Raw genomic sequence first — 20,257 nt, forward strand, 5'->3', positions numbered from 1 at the left:
CTCTACTAAAAATATAAAAAATTAGCCGGGCGTGGTGGCGGGCGCCTGTAGTCCCAGCTACTCGGAGAGGCTGAGGCAGGAGAATGGCGTGAACCCGGGAGGCGGAGCTTGCAGTGAGCCGAGATTGCGCCACTGCACTCCAGCCTGGGCGACAGAGCGAGACTCCGTCTCAAAAAAAAAAAAAAAAAAAAAAAAAAAGATGCATCATTAGGTTGTTTATTTGAAGTTTTTCTTTTTCATATAGGCACTTAAAGCTATACATTTCTCTCAGTACTGCTTTCACTGTATCCCATAGGTTTTGGTATGTTCTGTTTCCATTATCATTTGTTTCAAGACATTTTTCAGTTGCCTTCTTAATCTCTTCATTGACCCACTGATGATTCAGGAGCCTATTGATTAATTTCCATGTGTCTGAATAGTTTCCAAAATTCCTCTTGTTACTGATTTCTAGTTTTATTCCATTGTGGTCAGAGAAGATACTTTGTATTATTCCAGTTTGTTTTTAATGTTTTAACGCTTGTTTTGTGGCCTAACCTATGGTCCATCCTTGAGAATGATCCATGTGCTGAGGAGAAGAATGTGTATTCTTCAGCCATTGGATGAAACGTCTGTAAATATCTGTTAGGTCCATTTGTTCTATAGTGCAGATTAAGTCAGATGATTCTTTGTTGATTTTATGTCTGGATGATCTGTCTGATGAAAGTGTGGTGTTGAAGTCTTCAACTATTATTGTATTGGGATTTATCTCTCTCGAGCTCTAATAATAATTACTTTATATATTGGGGTACTCCAGTGTTGGGTATATAATATTTACAATTGTTACATACTCTTGCTGAATTGACCTGTTTATCATTATATAATGACTTTGTTTGTCTCTTCTTATAGTTTTTGTCTTAAAATCTCTTTTGTCTGATATAAGTATAGCTACTCCTGCTATACTGGATTCATTGGCATGTAATATCCTTTTCCATTTCTTAAGTTTCAGTCTATATGTGTCTTTATAGGTGAAGTATATTTCAGTTCGGCCACTCTAGTGTTTTGATTGTAGAGTTTAGTCCATTTATGTTCAATATTATTGACAAATAGGGACTTACTACTGTCATTTTGTTGTTTTCTGGTTGTTTTGTGGTCTTCTTTTTTCCTTCTTTCGTATCTTCTTTTAGTGAAGGTGATTTTTCTCAGGTGGTATGTTTTAATTTCTTTCTTCTTATTTTTTGTGTATCCATTGTATGTTTTTGGATGTAAGGTCACCATGAGGCTTGAAAATACTATCTTATAATCCATTATCTTATTTATTTATTTATTTTTATTTTTATTTTTTTGAGATGGAGTCTAGTTCCGTCACCCAGGCTGGAGTGCAGTGGCATGATTATGGCTCACTGAAACCTCTGGCTTCTGGGTTCAAGTGATTCTCCTGCCTCAGCCTCCTGAGTAGCTGGGACTACAGGCACACGCCACCATGCCCAGAGAATTTTTGTATTTTTAGTAGAGACGGGGTTTCACTGTGTTGGCCAGGCTGGTCTTGAACTCGACCTTGTGATCTGCCCACCTCAGCCTCCCAAAGTGCTGGGATTAAAGGCCACCGTGCCCGGCTCATTATTTTATTTTTTATTTTTTAATTTTTTGAGATGGAGTCTCGCTCTGTCACCCAGGCTGGAGTGCAGTGGCGCTATCTTGGCTCACTGCAACCTCCACCTCCCGGGTTCAAGCAATTCTCCTGCCTCAGCCTCCCAAGTAGCTGGGACTATGGGCATGTGCCACCACACCTGGCTAATTTTTGTATTTTTAGTAGAGATGGGGTTTCACCATCTTGGCCAGGCTGGTCTTGAACTCCTGACCTCGTGATCTACCCACCTCGGCCTCCCAAAGTGCTGAGATTACAGGAGTGAGCCACCATGCCCAGCCTCTGTGTACTTCTTATTACCCGTGAGTTTTGTACCTTCAAATAATTTCTGCTCATTAACGTCCTTTTCTTTCAGATTAAAAAAACTCCCTTTAGCGTTTCTTGTAGGCCAGGTCTGGTGTTGATGAAATTCCTCAGCTTTTGTTTGTCTGGGAACAAACTTATTGCTCATTCATGTTTGAAGGATTCTAGGGTAAAAGTTTTTTTTGCTTCAGCATTTTAAATATGTCATGCCACTCTTGGCCTATACAGTTTACACTGAGATGTCTTCTGCCAGATGTATTGGAGCTCCATTGTATATTATTTGTGTCTTTTCTCTTTCTGCTCGTAGTATTTTTTTTTCCTTGACCTTGGAAGTTTATTAAATGCCTTGAGGTAGTCTCCTTGTGTGAAATCGGCTTGGTTTTCTACAACCTTCTTGTACTTGAATATTGATATCTTTCTCTGGGTTTAGGAAGTTCTCTGTTATCCCTTTGAATACACTTTCCTTCTTTCCTTTTTCTTTTCTTTTTTTTTTTTTTTTTGATACAAGTCTCACTCTTGTCACCCTGACTCGGGTGCGATCTTGGGTCACTGCAACCTTTACCTCCCGGGTTCAGGCGATTCTCGTGCCTCAGTCTCCCGCATACCTGGGATTACAGGCGTGCGCCACCGCACCTTGCTAATTTTGTATTTTTAGTAGAGACGGGTTTCACCACGTTGGCCAGGCTGGTCTCGAACTCCTGACTATAGGTGATCCACCCACCTTTGCCTCTCAAAGTGCTGGGATTACAGGCGTGAGCCACTGCGCCTGGCCTGAATTAACTTTCTACCCCTATCTCTCTCTACTTCCTCTTTAAGGCCAATAACTCTTAGATTTGCCCTTTTGAAGCTATTGTCTACATCTTATAGGCATGATTCATTCTTTTTTCTTTTCTTTTTTTTTTTTGAGATGGAGTCTCACTGTGTCACCCAGTCTGGAGTGCAGTGGCGGGATCTCGGCTCACGGCAACCTCCACCTCCTGGGTTCAAGCGATTCTGCCTCAGCCTCCCGAGTAGCTGGGATTACTGGCACACACCACCATGCCCAGCTAATTTTTGTATTTTTAGTAGACATGGGGTTTTACCATATTGGTCAGCCTGGTCTTGAACTCCTGACCTTAGGTGATCCACCTGCCTTGGCCTCCCAAAGTGTTGGGATTACAGGCATAAGCCACCGTGCCCAGCCTGTTTTTTATTCTTTTTTCTCTTGTGTCCTCTGACCATGTATTTTCAAATAGCCTGTGTTCAGGCTCACTGATTGTTCTGCTTGATCAATTATGCTATGAAGAGGCTCTGATGCATTCTTCATTATGTCAGTTGCGTTTCTCACACTCAAAATTTCTGCTTGACTTTAAAAAATTATTTCAGTTTCTTTGTTAAATTTGTCTAATAGGATCCTGAATTCCTTCTCTGTGTCATCTTGAATTTCTTTGAGTTTCCTCAAAACAGCTATTTTGAATTCTGTCTGAAAGGTTACATATCTCTGTCTGTCTGGGATTGGTCCCTGGTGTCTTAGTTTGTTTGGTGAGGTTATATTCTCCTGGATGGTCTTGATACTTGTGGATGTTTGTTGGCGTCTGGGCATTGAAGAATTAGGTATTTATTGTAGTCTTTGTAGTCTGGGCTTGTTTGTACCCATCCTTCTTGGGAAGACTTTCCAGAGACTTGAGTGTTGTGATCTGAGTTTTTGGTCACTGCAGCTATATATCTGAGTTAGGGGATACCCCAAGCTCAGTAATGCTGTGGTTTTTGCAGACTTATAGAGTTATCACCTTGCAGGTCTTGGACAAGATCTGGAATAATTCTGTGGATTACCAGGCAGAGACTCTTGTCTTCCCTTGCTTTCTCTGAAACAAATGGAGTCTCTCTGTGCTGAGCTGCCTGGAACTGGGGGAGGAGTGACACAGGCATCCTTGTGGCCAGCCCCACTGGGACTGTACTCGGTCTGGCCAGGGCCTGGAATCAGAATCCTTGGAAACCTACCTGGTGCTCTATTCTACTGAGGCTGAGTTGGTGCCACAACCATGAGAAAAGTTTCTTCCCATTTTTCCCTCCCCTTTCCCCAGGCAGAGAAGTCTCCACTTGTCTACTGCCACCACAGACCCATGGGGAGTACTGCCAGGGTACCACCTATGTTCACTTAAGGCCCAAGGCTCTTTAGTCAGCTGGTGAACGCTACCAGGTCTGGGACTCACCTTTCAGGGCAGGGGCTTCTCCTCTGGCCAAGAGTAGGTCCAGAGAAGCTAAGAGCCAAAGCCTGGAATTGGGAACCCCAAGAGCTTTCTTAGTGCCCTTCCCCAGTTTGGCCAAGTTGGTATCTAAGCTCAAGAAAGTCTTCTTTACTCTTCCGTCTACTTTTCTCAAGCAGAAGGGGTCTGTCCTCATAGCCACCACAGCTGCGAATGTGCTGGATCACACCTGAAACCAGCATGTCTGAGTCTCACCCAATGCCCATGGCATATACTACCTGTTTCCTGCTGCTGATTATTCAGTGCCCAAGGGCTCTTTAATCGGCAGATGATGAATCCTGCCAGGACTAGGTCCTTGCCTCCAAGGCAGTGGGCTCCTTTCTGGCCAAGGATGTGTCTAGAAATGTTGTTTGGGAGCTAGGGTCTGGAATGGAGGCCTCGTAACTCTGCTCAGTGCCCTATCCTACCGTGGCTGAGCTGGTATCGGAGCTGCTAGACAAAGTCCTCTTTACTCTTCCCTCTTGTCTCCTCAAGCAGAAGGAAAGGTTTACTTTTGGAACTGCAAGCTGTGCTGCCTGGGGTTGGGGGAGGGGTGATGCAAGCGCTCCTTTATTTGCCCTGGCTGTTGTCTCACTAGGTCACATGCCCCTCAAGAGCACTAGCTCTGAGCCCAGCATAGCACTAGAACTTGCCTTGGAGTTGCAGTCCTTGTGGCCTAGATAGCGTTTCGAGTTTATTTAGGACCCCAGAGCACTTTAACTCACGTTGGCAACGCTTGCTGAAACCCAAGTTCTGACTACTGGGATGGGTGATTCCCCTCTGGCTAAGACTGGTCTAAATGATCCCTCCAGTGGGTTGAGTTCTTCCTGGTGTTGTTGGTACTGCCTTTCAATGCAAAGTTCCACAGTCATTGCACTTTACTTCCCCCAAGTGCACAGATTCTCTCTCTGCGCCACATGGCTGGCCGTTACGGGGGGATTGGGGGAGAATGGTATTGGCAATTTATAAATGTCTTTCCTACCCTCTTCGGTGCCTCTTTCAGCCATATGAAGTTAAAACCAGTTACTGTGATTGCTCACCTGATTTTTGGCTCTTATGAAGGTGCTTTTTTGTAAAGATAGTTCTTAAATTTGGTGTTCCTGTTGGGAGGACAATCGGTGGAGGCTTCTGTTTAGTCATCTTGCTCCGCCTTCAATATTAACTTTTGATGGGGTTAGACCTCAGTGCTTTTCTTTGCTCACTTTTATGTAAAGTTAGTTTTTCTGAACTTTTATAATGGTTGAGAGTTCAGGAAAGCTTTTCTAACATCTTGGACTTCTAATATTTTTGTGTAGTGTTTGAAAATATGGCAGTTTGTTTTCTGAGACTTCCTGCTTCTATTATCTTCCCTATTGTGGTGTGGATCTTCCCTTCTCTCTTATCCCTGTCTTGCTCAATTTTGATTCTATTCCCAAAAGTTTCTTCTCATCATGGGCTCTGTCATGGAACTGTAACATGTCCATTTTGAGTGTTCACAGGGTTCCAGCATCTTCCGTTTTTCTTCTAGGGAAGGGAAAAACCCCTTCTGGTTTCACTTCCTGTTTCATGTTAGTGCCATAGTGAATATTAGCGATACCAATGAATTCGGGAGTTCTCTCATTCTCATAACCATCAGATACTGCCTGTAGCTTTTTTTCTTCCTGCACAGATGCTTGTACCACGCAGCTTTTATGGCCGTTAGTGGTTTGCCCTCCTCCACTTATATTTTAGTGTTTGTGAGAATAACTTTTCACCAGCTTTTGATATAAATAGTTAGCTCTCTATATCTGCCAGTTTTGAATCCACAGATTCAACCAACTGCAGATTGAAACCTGCAGATAAGGAGGGCTAACTGTACTACACCATTTTATTGAAGGAACTTGAGCATCCATGGATTTTGGTACTTGCAGGTGGTTCTGAAACCAATCCCCTATATATAGGGAAGACCTGCTATTGCTTTTGGGTTTTTAGCTTTGCTCTCTAGTTGCTTCTGTTTTAATGTGGGATGCAGAGATGAAAAAAACTAGGCTGTGGCCATGCCATCTCCCAGAATTGTTTCTTTATGCTATTACTTTTAACTGCTTTAATGTTTTTATTTTAAATGGCTTTTTAGTATTTTAGAAGTCTTTTTTCCCCTTCAATAGCATATAGCTTGATTTTTAAAAATCTAGTTTGACAGTCTTTCTCTTTTAATTGGAGCCATTCATGATTAATGTAATTACTGATGTGGATTTAAATCTACCATATTGTCAAGTACCATGTACTTTTCTCTTTGTTTTACCTCTTGTCTGCTTATGTTTCTCTTCTTCTGGGTTTATTTTTATTTTTTTATTTTTTCTGAGGCAGAGTCTCACTCTGTTGCCCAGGCTGGAGTGCAGTGGCACCATCTTGTCTCACTGCAACTTCCATCTCCTGGGCTCAAGTGATTCTCCTGTCTCAGCCTCCCAAGTAGCTGGGATTACAGGCGTGAGCCACCACACCCGGCTAATTTTTTTCTATTTTTAGTAAAGACGGGGTTTCACCATGTTGGCCAGGCTAGTCTTGATCTCTTGACCTCGTGATCTACCCGCCTTGGCCTCCCAAAGTGCTGGGATTACAGGCATGAGCCACTGCGCCTGGCCCTTGGGTTTATTTATTTATGTATTTATTATACTTTAAGTTCTAGAGTACGTGAGCACAACGTGCAGGTTTGTTACCTATGTATACATGTGCCATGTTGGTGTGCTGCACCCATTATCTTGTCATTTACATTAGGTATTTCTCCTAATGCTATCCCTCCCCCATCCTCCCACCCCATGACAGGCCCCAGTGTGTGATGTTCCCCTTCCTGTGTCCAAGTGGTCTCATTGTTCAATTCCCACCTATGAGTGAGAACATGCAGTGTTTGGTTTTCTATCCTTGTGACAGTTTGCTCAGAATTATGGTTTCCAGCTTTATCCATGTCCCTACAAAGGACATGAACTCATCCTTTTTTATGACTGCATAGTATTCCATGGTGTATATGTGCCACATTTTCTTAATCCAGTCTATCATTGATGGACATTTGGGTTAGTTCCAAGATTCTGGTACGTTGTGTCTCTGTTCTCATTGGTTTCAGAGAACATCTTTATTTCTGCCTTCATTTTGTTATTTACCCAGTAGTCATTCAGGAGCAGGTTGTTCAGGTTCCATGTAGTTGTGCAGTTTTGAGTGAGTTTCTTAATCCTGAGTTCTAATTTGATTGCACTGTGGTCTGAGTGACAGTTCGTTGTGATTGCTGTTCTTTTACATTTGCTGAGGAGTGCTTTACTTCCAACTATGTGGTCAATTTTTGAATAAGTGTGATGTGGTGCTGAGGAGAATGTATATTCTGTTGATTTGGGGTGGAGAGTTCTGTAGATGTCTATTAGGTCTGCTTGGTGCAGAGCTGAGTTCAAGTCCTGGATATCCTTGTTAACCTTCTGTCTCATTGATCTGTCTAATATTGACAGTAGTGTGTTAAAGTCTCCCATTATTATTGTGTGGGAGTCTAAGTCTCTTTGTAGGTCTCTAAGGACTTGCTTTATGAATCTGGGTGCTCCTGTATTGGGGGCATATATATTTAGGAAAGTTAGCTCTTCTTGTTGACTTGATCCCTTTACCATTATGTAATGGCCTTCTTTGTCTCTTTTGATCTTTGTTGGTTTAAAGTCTGTTTTATCAGAGACTAGGATTGCAACCCCTGCTTTTTTTTTTTTTTTTGCTTTCCATTTGCTTGGTAGATCTTCTTCCATCCCTTTATTTTGAGCCTATGTGTGTCTCTGCACGTCAGATGGGTTTCCCGAATACAGCACACTGATGGGTCTTGACTCTTCATCCACTTTGCCAGTCTGTGTCTTTTATTTGGGGCATTTAGCCCATTTACATTTAAGGTTAATATTGTTATGTGTGAATTTGATCTTGTCATTATGATGCTAGCTGGTTATTTTGCTCATTAGTTGATGCAGTTTCTTCCTAGCCTCGATGGTCTTTACAATTTGGCATGTTTTTGCAGTGGCTGTTACTGGTTGTTCCTTTCCATGTTTAGTGCTTCCTTCAGGAGCTCTTGTAAGGCAGGCCTGGTGGTGACACAATCTCTCAGCATTTGCTTGTCTGTAAAGGACTTTATTTCTCCTTCACTTATGGAGCTTAGTTTGGCTGTATATGAAATTCTGGGTTGAAAATTCTTTTCTTTAAGAATGTTGAATATTGGCCCCCACTCTCTTCTGGCTTGTAGAGTTTTGGCCAAGAGATCTGCTGTTAGTCTGATGGGATTCCCTTTATGGGTAACCCAAGCTTTCTCTCTGGCTGCCCTTAACATTTTTTCCTTCATTTCAACCTTGGTGAATCTGACAATTATGTGTCCTGGGGTTGCTCTTCTCAAGGAGTATCTTTGTGGTGTTCTCTGCATTTCCTGAATTTGAATGTTGGCCTGTCTTGCTAGGTTGGGGAAGTTCTCCTGGATAATATCCTGAGGAGTGTTTTCCAACTTGGTTCCATTCTCCCCGTCACTTTTGGATACAGCAATGAAACATAGATTTGGTCTTTTCACATAGTCCCATATTTCTTGGAGGCTTTGTTCGTTCCTTTTTACTCTTTTTTCTCTAAACTTCTCTTCTTGCTTCATTTCATTAATTTGATCTTCAATCACTGATACCCTTTCTGCCACTTGATCAAATCGGCTACTGAAGCTTGTGCATGCGTCACGTAGTTCTCGTGCCATGGTTTTCAGCTCCATCAGATCATTTAAGGTCTTCTTTACACTGTTTATTCTAGTAAGCTATTCATCTAATCTTTTTTCAAGGTTTTTAGCTTCCTTGTGATGGGTTTGAACATCCTCCTTTAGCTTGGAGAAGTTTGTTATTACCGACCTTCTGAAGCCTACTTCTGTCAACTCGTCAAAGTCATTCTCCATCCAGCTTTGTTCCATTGCTGGCAAGGAGCTGCGATCCTTTGGAGGAGAAGAGGTGCTCTGATTTTTGGAATTTTCAGCTTTTCTGCTCTGGTTTCTCCCCATCTTTGTAGTTTTATCTACCTTTGGTCTTTGATGATGGGGACCTACAGATGGGGTTTTGGTGTGGATGTCCTTTTTGTTAACATTGATGCTATTCCTTTCTGTTTGATAGTTTTCCTTCTAACAGTTAGGTCCCTCAGCTGCAAGTCTGTGGGAGTTTGCTGGAGGTCCACTCCAGACCCTGTTTGCCTGGGTATCGCCAGCGGAGGCTGCAGAACAGCAAATATTGCAGAACAGCAAATATTGCTGCCTGATCCTTCCTCTGAAATCTTCATCTCAGAGGGGCACCCAGCTGTATGAGGTGTCAGTTGGGCCCTACTGGGAGGTGTCTCCCAGTTAGGCTACACGGAGTTCAGGGACCCACTTGAGTAGGCAGTCTGTCCGTTCTCAGAGCTCAAACACCATGCTGGGAGAACCACTGCTGTCTTCAGAGCTGTCAGACAGGGACGTTTAAGTCTGCAGAAGTTTCTGCTGCCTTTTGTTCAGCTATGCCCTGTCTCCAGAGGTGGAGTCTACAGAGGCAGGCAGGCCTCTTTGAGCTGCAGTGGGCTCCACCCAGTTCAAGCTTCCCTGCCAATTTGTTTACCTACTCAAGCCTCAGCAATGGCGGATGCCCCTTCCTCAGCCAGGCTGCCACCTTGCAGTTCAATCTTGGACTGCTGCGCTAGCAGTGAGCAAGGTTCCATGGGCGTGGGACCCGCTAAGCCAGGCATGGGATATAACCTTTTGGTGTGCCATTTGCTAAGACCATTGGAAAAGCACAGTATTTGGGTAGCACTGTCTTGATTTTCCTGGTACAGTCTGTCACGGCTTCCTTTGGCTAGGAATGGGTAATCTCCCGACTCCTTGCACTTCCCAGGTGAGGCAATGCCCCACCCTGCTTCGGCTCGCCCTCTGTGGGCTGCACCCACTGTCCAACCAGTCCCAGTGAGATGAACCAGGTACCTCAGTTGGAAATGCAGAAATCACCTGTCTTCTGCGCCAATCACTCTGGGAGCTGCAGACTGGAGCATTTCATATTTGGCCATCTTGGACGCCCTTGGGTTTATTTTCAAAAATGCATCATTATAGTCTTGTTTTTCCCCTTTACTAGTTAGAAAATTATATACTTCTGTTCGATTCTTCAGTGGATGTCCTAGAAATTCTCAAGCATCCTTAACTTATACAAAAGCCCAGTGTTAACAGATACCTTTACCAGTGTCCACCTGCGTTGTAAACAAACTTAGAACACTGTTACTCCATTTACCCTACTCTCAGCTAATATATTTCTGTTACTGTGCATTTTAATTGTATATTTTATACTTCACAGGATCTCATTATGTAGTGTGTGTTTAGACTAGCCCATTGTTTTGCTCTATTTTTTTCTACATCTCTGCTTTTCCATCAGGGAGTCTTCTGCCTGAAGCAGCTTCTTTAGAATTTTTTACAGAGCAGATCCGATGAACTCTCTCAGATTTATTTTGTGTCATGTATTTGAAAATATATTACTTTTGCCTTTATTATTCGTTAATGAATGTTTTCACTGGCTTTGGAATTTTAGATAAGCAATTTTCTTTCAGCACATTGAAGATACTAGTGTCTAGGTATGACTGACTGACTGTTTCTTTTTTCTCTTTTTTTTTTTTTTTTTTTTTTTACTCTATCCCAGTTGCAATATGTTGGGTTTCTAGAATGTGTGGATTTATGTCTTTCATTGATTCTCAAATTTTTCTTAGCCATTAGCTCTTCAAATGCTCTTTCTACTCCATTCTTTCCTCTGTTCTTGGGTACCAGTTATGCATTATACTTCATCAGTGTATCTTGTGTTTGGAGGAGTATGTCTTCTGTATTTTTCTGAATGCAGCATAAAGAACTGAAAGAAGCATCTTCCAAAAGTTAACAGTTTATTAATGTCACATGCTTTTCACATTATACAGTTAGATATTTCCTTCATTCTGTGGTGGGGGGGTTGGACAGGACAGAGTGTATGTGTGTGTATGTGGTATATGTGTAAAATCCCAGAATGCTTTATTTCCAGAGGAGAACGTTATAAGATAGGGTTTATTCAAATGAGTCTTACAATCAGCTATCTAAGAAGTCACAAAGTTTTGACACAGGAATGACCTGAATTGCCCTGCAAGAGTAGTGGATTCTTTTAAATATACTTTTCTTTAACTCCTTTTGCACTTTTTGTCTTTTTTCATTTAGGCAACTCAAATTTTTTAATTGCCACTTTCTGTTTCTTTTGATTCTACAAAAGTAACTATGTTTCCGGTAGCCCCTAAACCCCAGGATTCCAATCAACCATCAAACAGACTCATGACTGAAAAACAGGTAAACTTAAAATATTTTAAGACATTGCTTCTCAAAATATGTGTCAAAGAATGCTACATCTACAAACAGGAAAATTTGACTTTAAAAGGATTCTTTTCTCTAATTTTGGGAAATGCTGGGTTAAAGACTATGAAATGATTTAATTCCTCTAAGACTTCACAGTATTAGTCTCCAAAGGGAGGATTTAGTATACAACATTTCATACATACTTAACACTAGTTCGATGAACATTTCATTAGACTAGTGTTCTGTAGCATGTACTTTGGAAAATGCCATTCCCAACTATTGTCAGAATTTACAATTACTTTATCTTAAAATGTAAGAGATATCAGGGAACAATATGTATAAGTTAATCATTCAAAATATGTGACTTTATTATGTATAGAGCATTTTGTTTTTATGAGTTACAGTAGATGTTCTGAGACACTAACTCAGAGCTTTTGGCTCCTAAAACAAACATCAATGATAATTTTAGTTGTGTCTACCACGTAGTTAAACTCTGTGATCAGAAAGACTAAAGCATAAATGAGGGAAAAGTTACGAGTGGGAGGAGATATAAAAAAAAGGAGGAAAAAGTCAACAGTCAGAAAGAAAGACTTGTTTGACTTTGAGAGTGTCTTTCAGGGTGATTCTGTTAGAGTCAGTTATCCAGATGGACAGGCTCCTTTTTATAGTTAGACCTTGTCCATTTGACAAGGAGCTGTCTGAAATATTGGCTCCAACTAGTCTGGTATGTTTTGATTTTTTTGTGACCCTAGTCATTATGAAAGTGATACTTAGAAGTGACTCACCTTTTCTTTACTATCCAGTTATTATAGCCTAGTTTACAGCTGTTTATTCTGAGCAGGGCTTGGTTTGGCTTAGTTAAATCTAAAACCTTAGATTTATTTGATTCACTGAAGTTACAACGTGTTTTTGTTGTTGTTGTTGGTTTTGTTCATTGAGGCCTGCATATGAGTATTCTGTATAATGCAACAATTTGTGCTTATTTACATACTTCTACTCTATTACTAATTTTGCTAGAAACAATAAATGTGTTTTTTGGATATTATATATGCATAAACATTTATACTTAAAACTTTTGAAGAAAAAGTTCTATTCTGAAAATGCAGGAAATTATATATGAGAGAATTTCTTCACTTTATATCTTAAAGTTGACCCTTTCTTTATGTAATTGTAGCAGGAAGAAGCAGAATGGGAAAGCATAAATGTGCTATTGATGAAGCATGGCTTAAAACCTTTGTCTCTAGTCAAAAGAACAGATCTCAAAGGTAATTAGATCCTATTCTTGCTGCTTAAGGTAAAAAGTTTATTTTTCCTTAAAAAATTTTTTATCTTAAATTTTTTTGCCTTTTATTTTTACTATGTGTATTATATACTTTTTAAATGTAGATCTCATCATTTTTGACAAACAGTCATCACAAAGGATGAGACAGAATTTGAAATTGCTGGTGGAAGAAACATCACATCAACAGAACATGATACAGGAGCTTATAGAATCTAATCAACAGCTTAGGTAAGAAAATGGAAAAGATTTCTTTTGAATTGTTTGTATGCATTCTAAAAATAACTGCCTTGAAAACAATCTTGAAATTTAATTTCCCATTTTGATTAAATATTAAACTAAAAAATATTTTTTAGGTAAAATTTTAATAGGTAACTCTTTTGGTAATAGCTTAACATAGATGTTTAATGGTACCCTATATTTCTTCTATTAGTTTCTGTTGCAGGATGAGCATCTCAAATCTGAAAATCTGAAAGACTCCAAAATTTGAAACTTTTTGAGCACCAACATGATGCTTAAAGGAAATGCTTATTGGAGCATTTTGGATTTTGGATTTTCAGATTTGAGATGCTTAACTAGTAAGTATGATGCAAATATTCCAAAATCTGAAAAAATCTGAAATATGAATCACTTCTGGTTCCAAGCATTTTGGATAAAGAGAATGCAAAGAAACTTTAGAAAGTCAATACATTCTTATATGGATATGTTTGGTAATTTGATTTATTTTTAATACTAAATGAAGAAATTGTATCTTTATTAACTTAGAAATAAACTTCAGCTAGAGCAAAGCCGAGCAGCCAATCAAGAACAACGAGCTAATGACTTGGAACAAATTATGCAGAGTGTGAAATCCAAAATTGGTGAATTGGAGGATGAATCACTAAATAGGGCTTGCCAGCAACAGAATAAAATAAAAGATCTTCAAAAGGAGCAGAAAACTTTACAGGTACTGAGTTATGAATTCTTAGATGATGGTTAGTTAGTACTAGAACAGCTCATTATGGTCCCCAGGTGACTTCCATGTTGTTTGATTCAGTGGTTTTTACCTTTTTTGGCTTATCACTGCTACCTTGAAATTCTCTTCACTTGGTTTCTAGAATGTCCTCTTTGATTCCCTCTGACCTCACTGATCATTCTCTAATTTCTTTTGCTGTTTTTTTTTCTCATCTCCCTAACCTCTTAATGTTGGAATTCCCCAGTGCTCAGTCCTTAGATCTTTTCTCTTTCTTATATACTCTGATTCCCTTGGTGATCTCAATCTAATATAGGATCCAAAATTTATATCCGTAGCCCAGTCCTGTCCCTGAATTCTAGACTCATATCCAGCTGCCTACTTGATAGCTCTACTGGATATCTAATAGGCATCTACAACTTTGTTTGTTTATTTATTTACTTTTTTGAGACAGTGTCTGGCTTTGTCACCCAGGCTGGAGTGCAGTGGCGCAGTCACGGCCCAGTGCAACCTCTGCCTCTTGCGCTCAAGTGATCCTTCCACTTCAGCCTCTGGAGTAGCTGGGACTACAGGCGCATGCCACCACGCCTGGCTAATTTTTATATTTTTTATAGAGACAGGCTTTTGCCATGTTACCTAGGCTGGTCTCAAACTCCTGAGCTCAAGTGATCTGCCTGCCTTGGCCTCCCAAAGTGCTGGGATTACAGGTGTGGGGCACCGCACCTGGCTGGCATCTACAACTTTTTATGTCTAAAACTGAGTTCTTTTTACAGAAATGGCAATTTTATAACATTAAATAATTAACTCCCTAATTTTAAAAAACTATTAAAACTTGGGTGTTTATTGTGATTAAAGGAAATGAATCTTGTGCTGGTAACTAATGTTTAGTTGTGTGAGTTGTTTCTGATCTTTGCTAATATATCATTATAAACGTTGAGTCCTTATTTTAGTGGTTTTGCTGACACAACACTATATATACCTTTGTGTATGTGAGTTCAGGCTATCTAAAAGGGAGCAGTATTCATCAGGCAGGGTCTGGAAGTCCCCTCAGTGTATGCTGGCAGTATTGGAAGGATCAGATGAGTTAGTATAAATTCCATGGAGTCCAAGAGAATTAACCAGAGATACTAGGGGGCTCTAGTATGAGGATAGAAGCAGTTGGTGCTCTGACCTTGTTTATGTGCCAGCTTGGGGCAGGCAGTACTAGAGCTGCTGGTATTGACCATAGTTTCAGAGAAGACATTGTTTGACAAACTCCTCTACCACTAGAATGCTATATTTTTAGGTTGCCTTTGTTTGTTTTTTGGAGACAGAGTCTCGCTCTCGCCCAGGCTGGTGTGCAGTGGCGTGATCTAGGCTCACTGCAACCTCCGCCTCCCAGGTTCAAGCGATTCTCCTGCCTCAGCCTCCCAAGTAGCTGGGACTACAGGCATGCACCACCACGCCCGGCTAATTTTTTGTATTTTAGTAGAGACGGGGTTTCACTATCTTGGCCAGGCTGGTCTTGAACTCCTGACTTCGTGATCCACCCGCCTCAGCCTCCCAAAGTGCTGAGATTATAGGTGTGAGCCACTGCGCCCGGCCTAGGTTGGCTTTGTTAACAAGGTTGCTTTCCCCATCAATAGTATATTTATAAAATCTCTCTAAATGGAGGGGTATTTTGGAAATATTTTCTATATGCATTGGTTTTGACCTTGCTCTTAGATATAGGGCATGTGGAAATCTGAAGCTGTTTAAATCATTAACTTGTTGATATGAAAAAGCAGCCATCAGAAGCTGTAAAGGTGCTGTGCTGGGTCTTTGGCTGAGTGAACGAGTTGAGAGCAGGAAGACCAGTGGTCTTTGTTGGGGGAAGATGTCTATCTTTCAGAGAGGTTGAGATGTAATTAATAACAAAATTAAATTATTAGAAATACAAGGCTTACAAATTTACCCGGGTTTTAAGCACTTCAAAGAACAGATACGTGAGAGTTCATTGATAAGGGGTGACTTGAATGTAATGCCATGTATTTTCTATCAAATAGTTTCATCTGTCATAAATGATTCATCGTGGCTTTAGCTCTTTGTTCCAGGTCCCAGAGATTTGTCGTGTAGCTTTTAAATTGGTACAGAGGAGGTTTCATGCTTCAGTCACCCATAGAAGGGGAAGGGCAAATAGGATTGAGGAGTGGATACCTGGGGTTGGGGAAGGCTATCTGTGCTAATATGATCAACGGAAATTAGTTGTTTGTTTTTTTAAGTCTCTGATGGGTACTTTATAGAGTGTCAACAGAAATCAGCAAACCCAAGGAATTGCTGCCCCTGAATGTTGCTAGGTTGCCTCATTTCTATTACATACTAGTCAAACATCTCATTCTATTATAGAGAAGGAAAAAATATTTTTACTTCTACCCTTTCAGATTCTCAGTCAGGGCTCTGTAACAAAAAACTAACAAGTGAAAAACGAACAAGTTTATGAATATGTTTATATCGTATATACATGGGAGAAACCCATGGATGTTGGGTTCAAAGAGGTTGCTAGAACTTGGACTTCTATAGCATCTTAACAACAGCCACCACCAATAAATTTTCAGAGAAGTAGCAAGACAAAGGAAAAGGACTTTGAGTCTTTAGGGAAGCAAATTGTGGGAAGGTAAATGTATTAGGGACTAATGGAAGATAAGGGCTAGTCAGTAAACTTGGTTATGTAGAGTCCTCTAGTGCCACCTCTGGGCTAATAAGGATCCAGGGTTGTCACTGGATTAATTTCTGTACAAATTTATGTCCTCCTTTAGGCTAATAAAGGAAGGGCAGAGAGCTTTTCTTGTGTTATCGTCTTAGTTGCCTTCAACTCAGAATAATCCTTATGCCAAAGTGGCATGTTTTGAGGTGTCAGCTTCTTCTATTCTTCACCATACTAATCAATCTTTGCTTTCTTGAGAAGATGAAAGTGCCTGTGGAGAATAATTATTTAATAGTTTAAGACACATTCTTCTATTTTTGGTATACAGTTGTTTCCAATTTTAGAATGGTTTAGTGCTGCATGTTTTGTAGTTGGGAGACAGGAAACATTGGTTTTGTATGTATATGCAAAGAGGTCAAGGAAATTTGCAAATGTTTGAGGTATACTGAAAGACTTTTGGGAAAAGACAATTCAGTTGGCATGGGCTATTAATATAATTGATATTCAGTTTTTTTCATTCAGCATTATTTCAAGATTCACCTATGTAGTTGCATATATCCATAGTTTATTCCTTTTTATTGCTGAGAACTACTCCATTGTATGGATATATCACAGTTTGTTTATCCATTCATCTGCTGATGGACATTTTAGTTTCTAGTTTTTGGCTATTACAAAGAAAGCTCTTGTAAACTGTATGTTCAAATATTTGTGTGGACATATGCTTTAAGTTTTCTTGGGTAGATACCTAGAATTGGAATTCCTGAGTCATATGGTAAGTATACATTTAAGTTTTTTTTTTATAAATACTTTAAGTTCTGGGGTACATGTGCAGAACATGCAGGTTTGTTGCATAGGTATACACGTGCCATGGTGGTTTGCTGCACCCATCAACCCGTCATCTATAAATACCTAAATATTTAGGTATTTGTAAATACCTAAATAGCATTAGGTATTTATCCTAATGCTATTCCTCCCCTAGCCCCCAACCCCCCAACAGGCCCCAGTGTGTGATGTTCCCCTTGCTGTGTCCATGTGTTCTCATTGTTCAACTCCCACTTGTAAGTGAGAACATGCATGTTTGGTTTTCCATTCTTGTGTTAGTTTACTCAGAATGATGGTTTCCAGCTTCAAAGGACATGCATTCCTCCTTTTTCATGGCTGCATAGTATTCCATGATGTATATGTGCCACATTTTCTTTATCCAGTCTATCATTGATGGGCATTTGAGTTAGTTCCAAGTCTTTGCTGTCGTGAATAGTGCTGCAATAAACGTGTGCATGTGTCTTTATAGTAGAATTATTTATAATCCTTTGGGTATATACCCAGTAATGGGATTGCTGAGTCAAATGGTATTTCTTCTGGTTCTAGATCCTTGAGGAATCACCACACTGTCTTCCACAATGGTTGAACTAATTTACACCCCCACCAACAGTGTAAAAGTGTTCCTATTTCTCCACATCCTCTCCAGCATCTGTTATTTTCTGACTTTTTAATGATCACCATTCTAACTGGCATGAGATGGTATCTCACTGTGATTTTGATTTGCATTTCTCTAATGACCAGTGATGATAAGCTTTTTTTCATGTTTATTGGCCACATAAATGTCTTCTTTTGACAAGTGTCTGTTCATATCCTTCACCCACTTTTTGATGGGTTGTTTGTTTTTTTCTTGTAAATTTGTTTAAATTCTTTGTAGATTTTTGATATTAGCCCTTTGTCAGATGGGTAGATTGCAAAAATTTTCTCCCATTCTGTAGGTTGCCTGTTCACTCTGATGGTAGTTTCTTTTGCTGTGCAGAAGCTCTTTCGTTTAATTAGATCCCACTTGTCTATTTTGGCTTTTGTTACCATTGCTTTTGGTGTTTTAGTCATGAAGTCTTTGCCCATTCCTATGTCCTCAATGGTATTGCCTAGGTTTTCTTCTAGGGATTTTATGGTTTTAGGTCCTATGTTTAAGTGTTTATTCCATCTTGAGTTAATTTTTGTATAAGGTGTAAGAAAGGCATCCAGTTTCAGTTTTCTGCATATGGCTAGCTAGTTTTCCCAACACCAGTTATTAAATAGGGAATCATTTCCCCATTTCTTGTTTTTGTCAGGTTTGTCAAAGATCAGATGGTTGTAGATGTGTGGTGTTATTTCTGTGGCCCCTGTTCTGTCCCATTGATCTATATATCTGTTTTGGTACCAGTACCATGCTGTTTTGGTTACTATAGCCTTGTACTATAGTTTGAAGTCAGGCAGTGTGTTGCCTTCAGCTTTTTGCTTAGAATTATCTTGGCTATGCCGGCTCTTTTTTGTTTCTATATGAAATTTAAAGTAGTTTTTTCCAATTCTGTGAAGAAAGTCAATGGTAGCTTGATGGGGATAGCATTGAATCTGTAAATTACTTTGGGCAGTATGGCCATTTTCATGATATTGATTCTTCCTATCCATGAGCATGGAATGTTTTTCCATTTTTTTGTTCTCTCTTATTTCCTTGAGCAGTAGTTTGTAGTTCTCCTTGAAAAGGTCCTTCACATCTCTTGTGAGTTGTATTCCTAGGTATTTAATTCTCCTTGTAGCAATTATGGATGGGAGTTCACTCATGATTTGGCCCTGTTTGTCTATTATTGGTGTATAGGAATGCTTATGATTTTTGCACATTGATTTTGTATCCTGAGACTTTGCTGAAGTTGCTTATCAGCTTAAGGAGATTTTGGGCTGAGACGATGGGGTTTTCTAAATATACAGTCATGTCATCTGCAAACAGAGGCAATTTGACTTCCTTTTTTCCTATTTGAATACCCTTTATTTCTTTCTCTTGCCTGATTGCCCTGGCCTGAACTTCCAATACTATGTTGAATAGGAGTGGTGAGAGAGGGCATCCCTGTCTTGTGCCAGTTTTCAAAGGGAATGCTTCCAGTTTTTGTCCATTCAGTATGATATTGGCTGTGGGTTTGTCATAAATAGCTCTTATTATTTTGAGATACATCCCATCAATACCTAATTTATTGAGAGTTTTTAGCATGAAGCATTGTTGAATTTTGTCAAAGGCCTTTTCTGCATCTATTGAGATAATCATACGGTTTTTGTCGTTGGTTCTGTTTATATGCTGGATTACGTTTATTGATTTGCGTATGTTAAACCAGCCTTGCATCCCAGGGATGAAGCCCACTTGACCATGGTGGATAAGCTTTTTGATGTGCTGCTGGATTCGGTTTGCCAGTATTTTATTGAGGATTTTTGCATCAATGTTCATCAGGGATATTGGTCTGAAATTCTCTTTTTTTGTCGTGTCTCTGCCAGGCTTTGGTATCAGGATGATGCTGGCCTCATAAAATGAGTTAGGGAGGATTCCCTCTTTTTCTATTGATTGGAATAATTTCAGAAGTAATGGTATCAGCTATTCCTTGTACTTCTGGTAGAATTCGGCTGTGAATCCATCTGGTCCTGGACTTTTTTTGGTTGGTAAGCTATTAATTATTGCCTCAATTTCAGAGCCTGTTATTGGTCTATTCAGAGATTCAACTTCTTCCTGGTTTAGTCTTGGGAGGGTGTATTTGTCGAGGAATGTATCCATTTCTTCTAGATTTTCTAGTTTATTTGCATAGAGGTGTTTATAGTATTCTCTGATGGTAGTTTGTATTTCTGTGGGATCAGTGGGGATATCCCCTTTATCTTTTTTTATTGTGTCTATTTGATTCTTCTCTCTTTTCTTCTTTATTAGTCTGGCTAGCAGTCTATCTATTTTGTTGATCTTTTCAAAAAACCAGCTCCTGGATTCATTGATTTTTTTGAAGAGTTTTTTGTGTCTCTAGCTCCTTCAGTTCTGCTGTAATCTTAGTTAGTCCTGGACTTCTGCTAGTTTTTGAGTTTGTTTGCTCTTGCTTCTGTAGTTCTTTTAATTGTGATTTTAGGGTGTCA

The 20,257-nt window shown here is 39.8% G+C and overlaps 1 protein-coding gene across 9 annotated transcripts in view; it reads left to right on the top strand.

Annotated features, from left to right (window-relative positions):
- Positions 1-20,257, top strand: part of CEP70 (centrosomal protein 70) — a 149,213-nt gene that overhangs the window by 25,978 nt on the left and 102,978 nt on the right. For 7 of the 9 annotated variants that reach the window (XM_058433612.1, XM_058433617.1, XM_058433620.1 and 4 more), the window contains exons 3-6: positions 11,330-11,455; positions 12,636-12,726; positions 12,848-12,971; positions 13,506-13,686. In XM_058433612.1, coding sequence (XP_058289595.1) covers positions 11,387-11,455; positions 12,636-12,726; positions 12,848-12,971; positions 13,506-13,686 — 465 coding nt within the window. In that variant the 5' untranslated portion in view covers positions 11,330-11,386. The remainder of the gene's footprint in view (positions 1-11,329; positions 11,456-12,635; positions 12,727-12,847; positions 12,972-13,505; positions 13,687-20,257) is intronic. The other 2 variants (XM_058433615.1, XM_058433613.1) reach the window with 1 other exon arrangement.

Source organism: Hylobates moloch, unplaced genomic scaffold, assembly GCF_009828535.3.
Source record: "Hylobates moloch isolate HMO894 unplaced genomic scaffold, HMol_V3 SCAFFOLD_22, whole genome shotgun sequence".
Lineage (NCBI taxonomy): Eukaryota > Metazoa > Chordata > Mammalia > Primates > Hylobatidae > Hylobates > Hylobates moloch.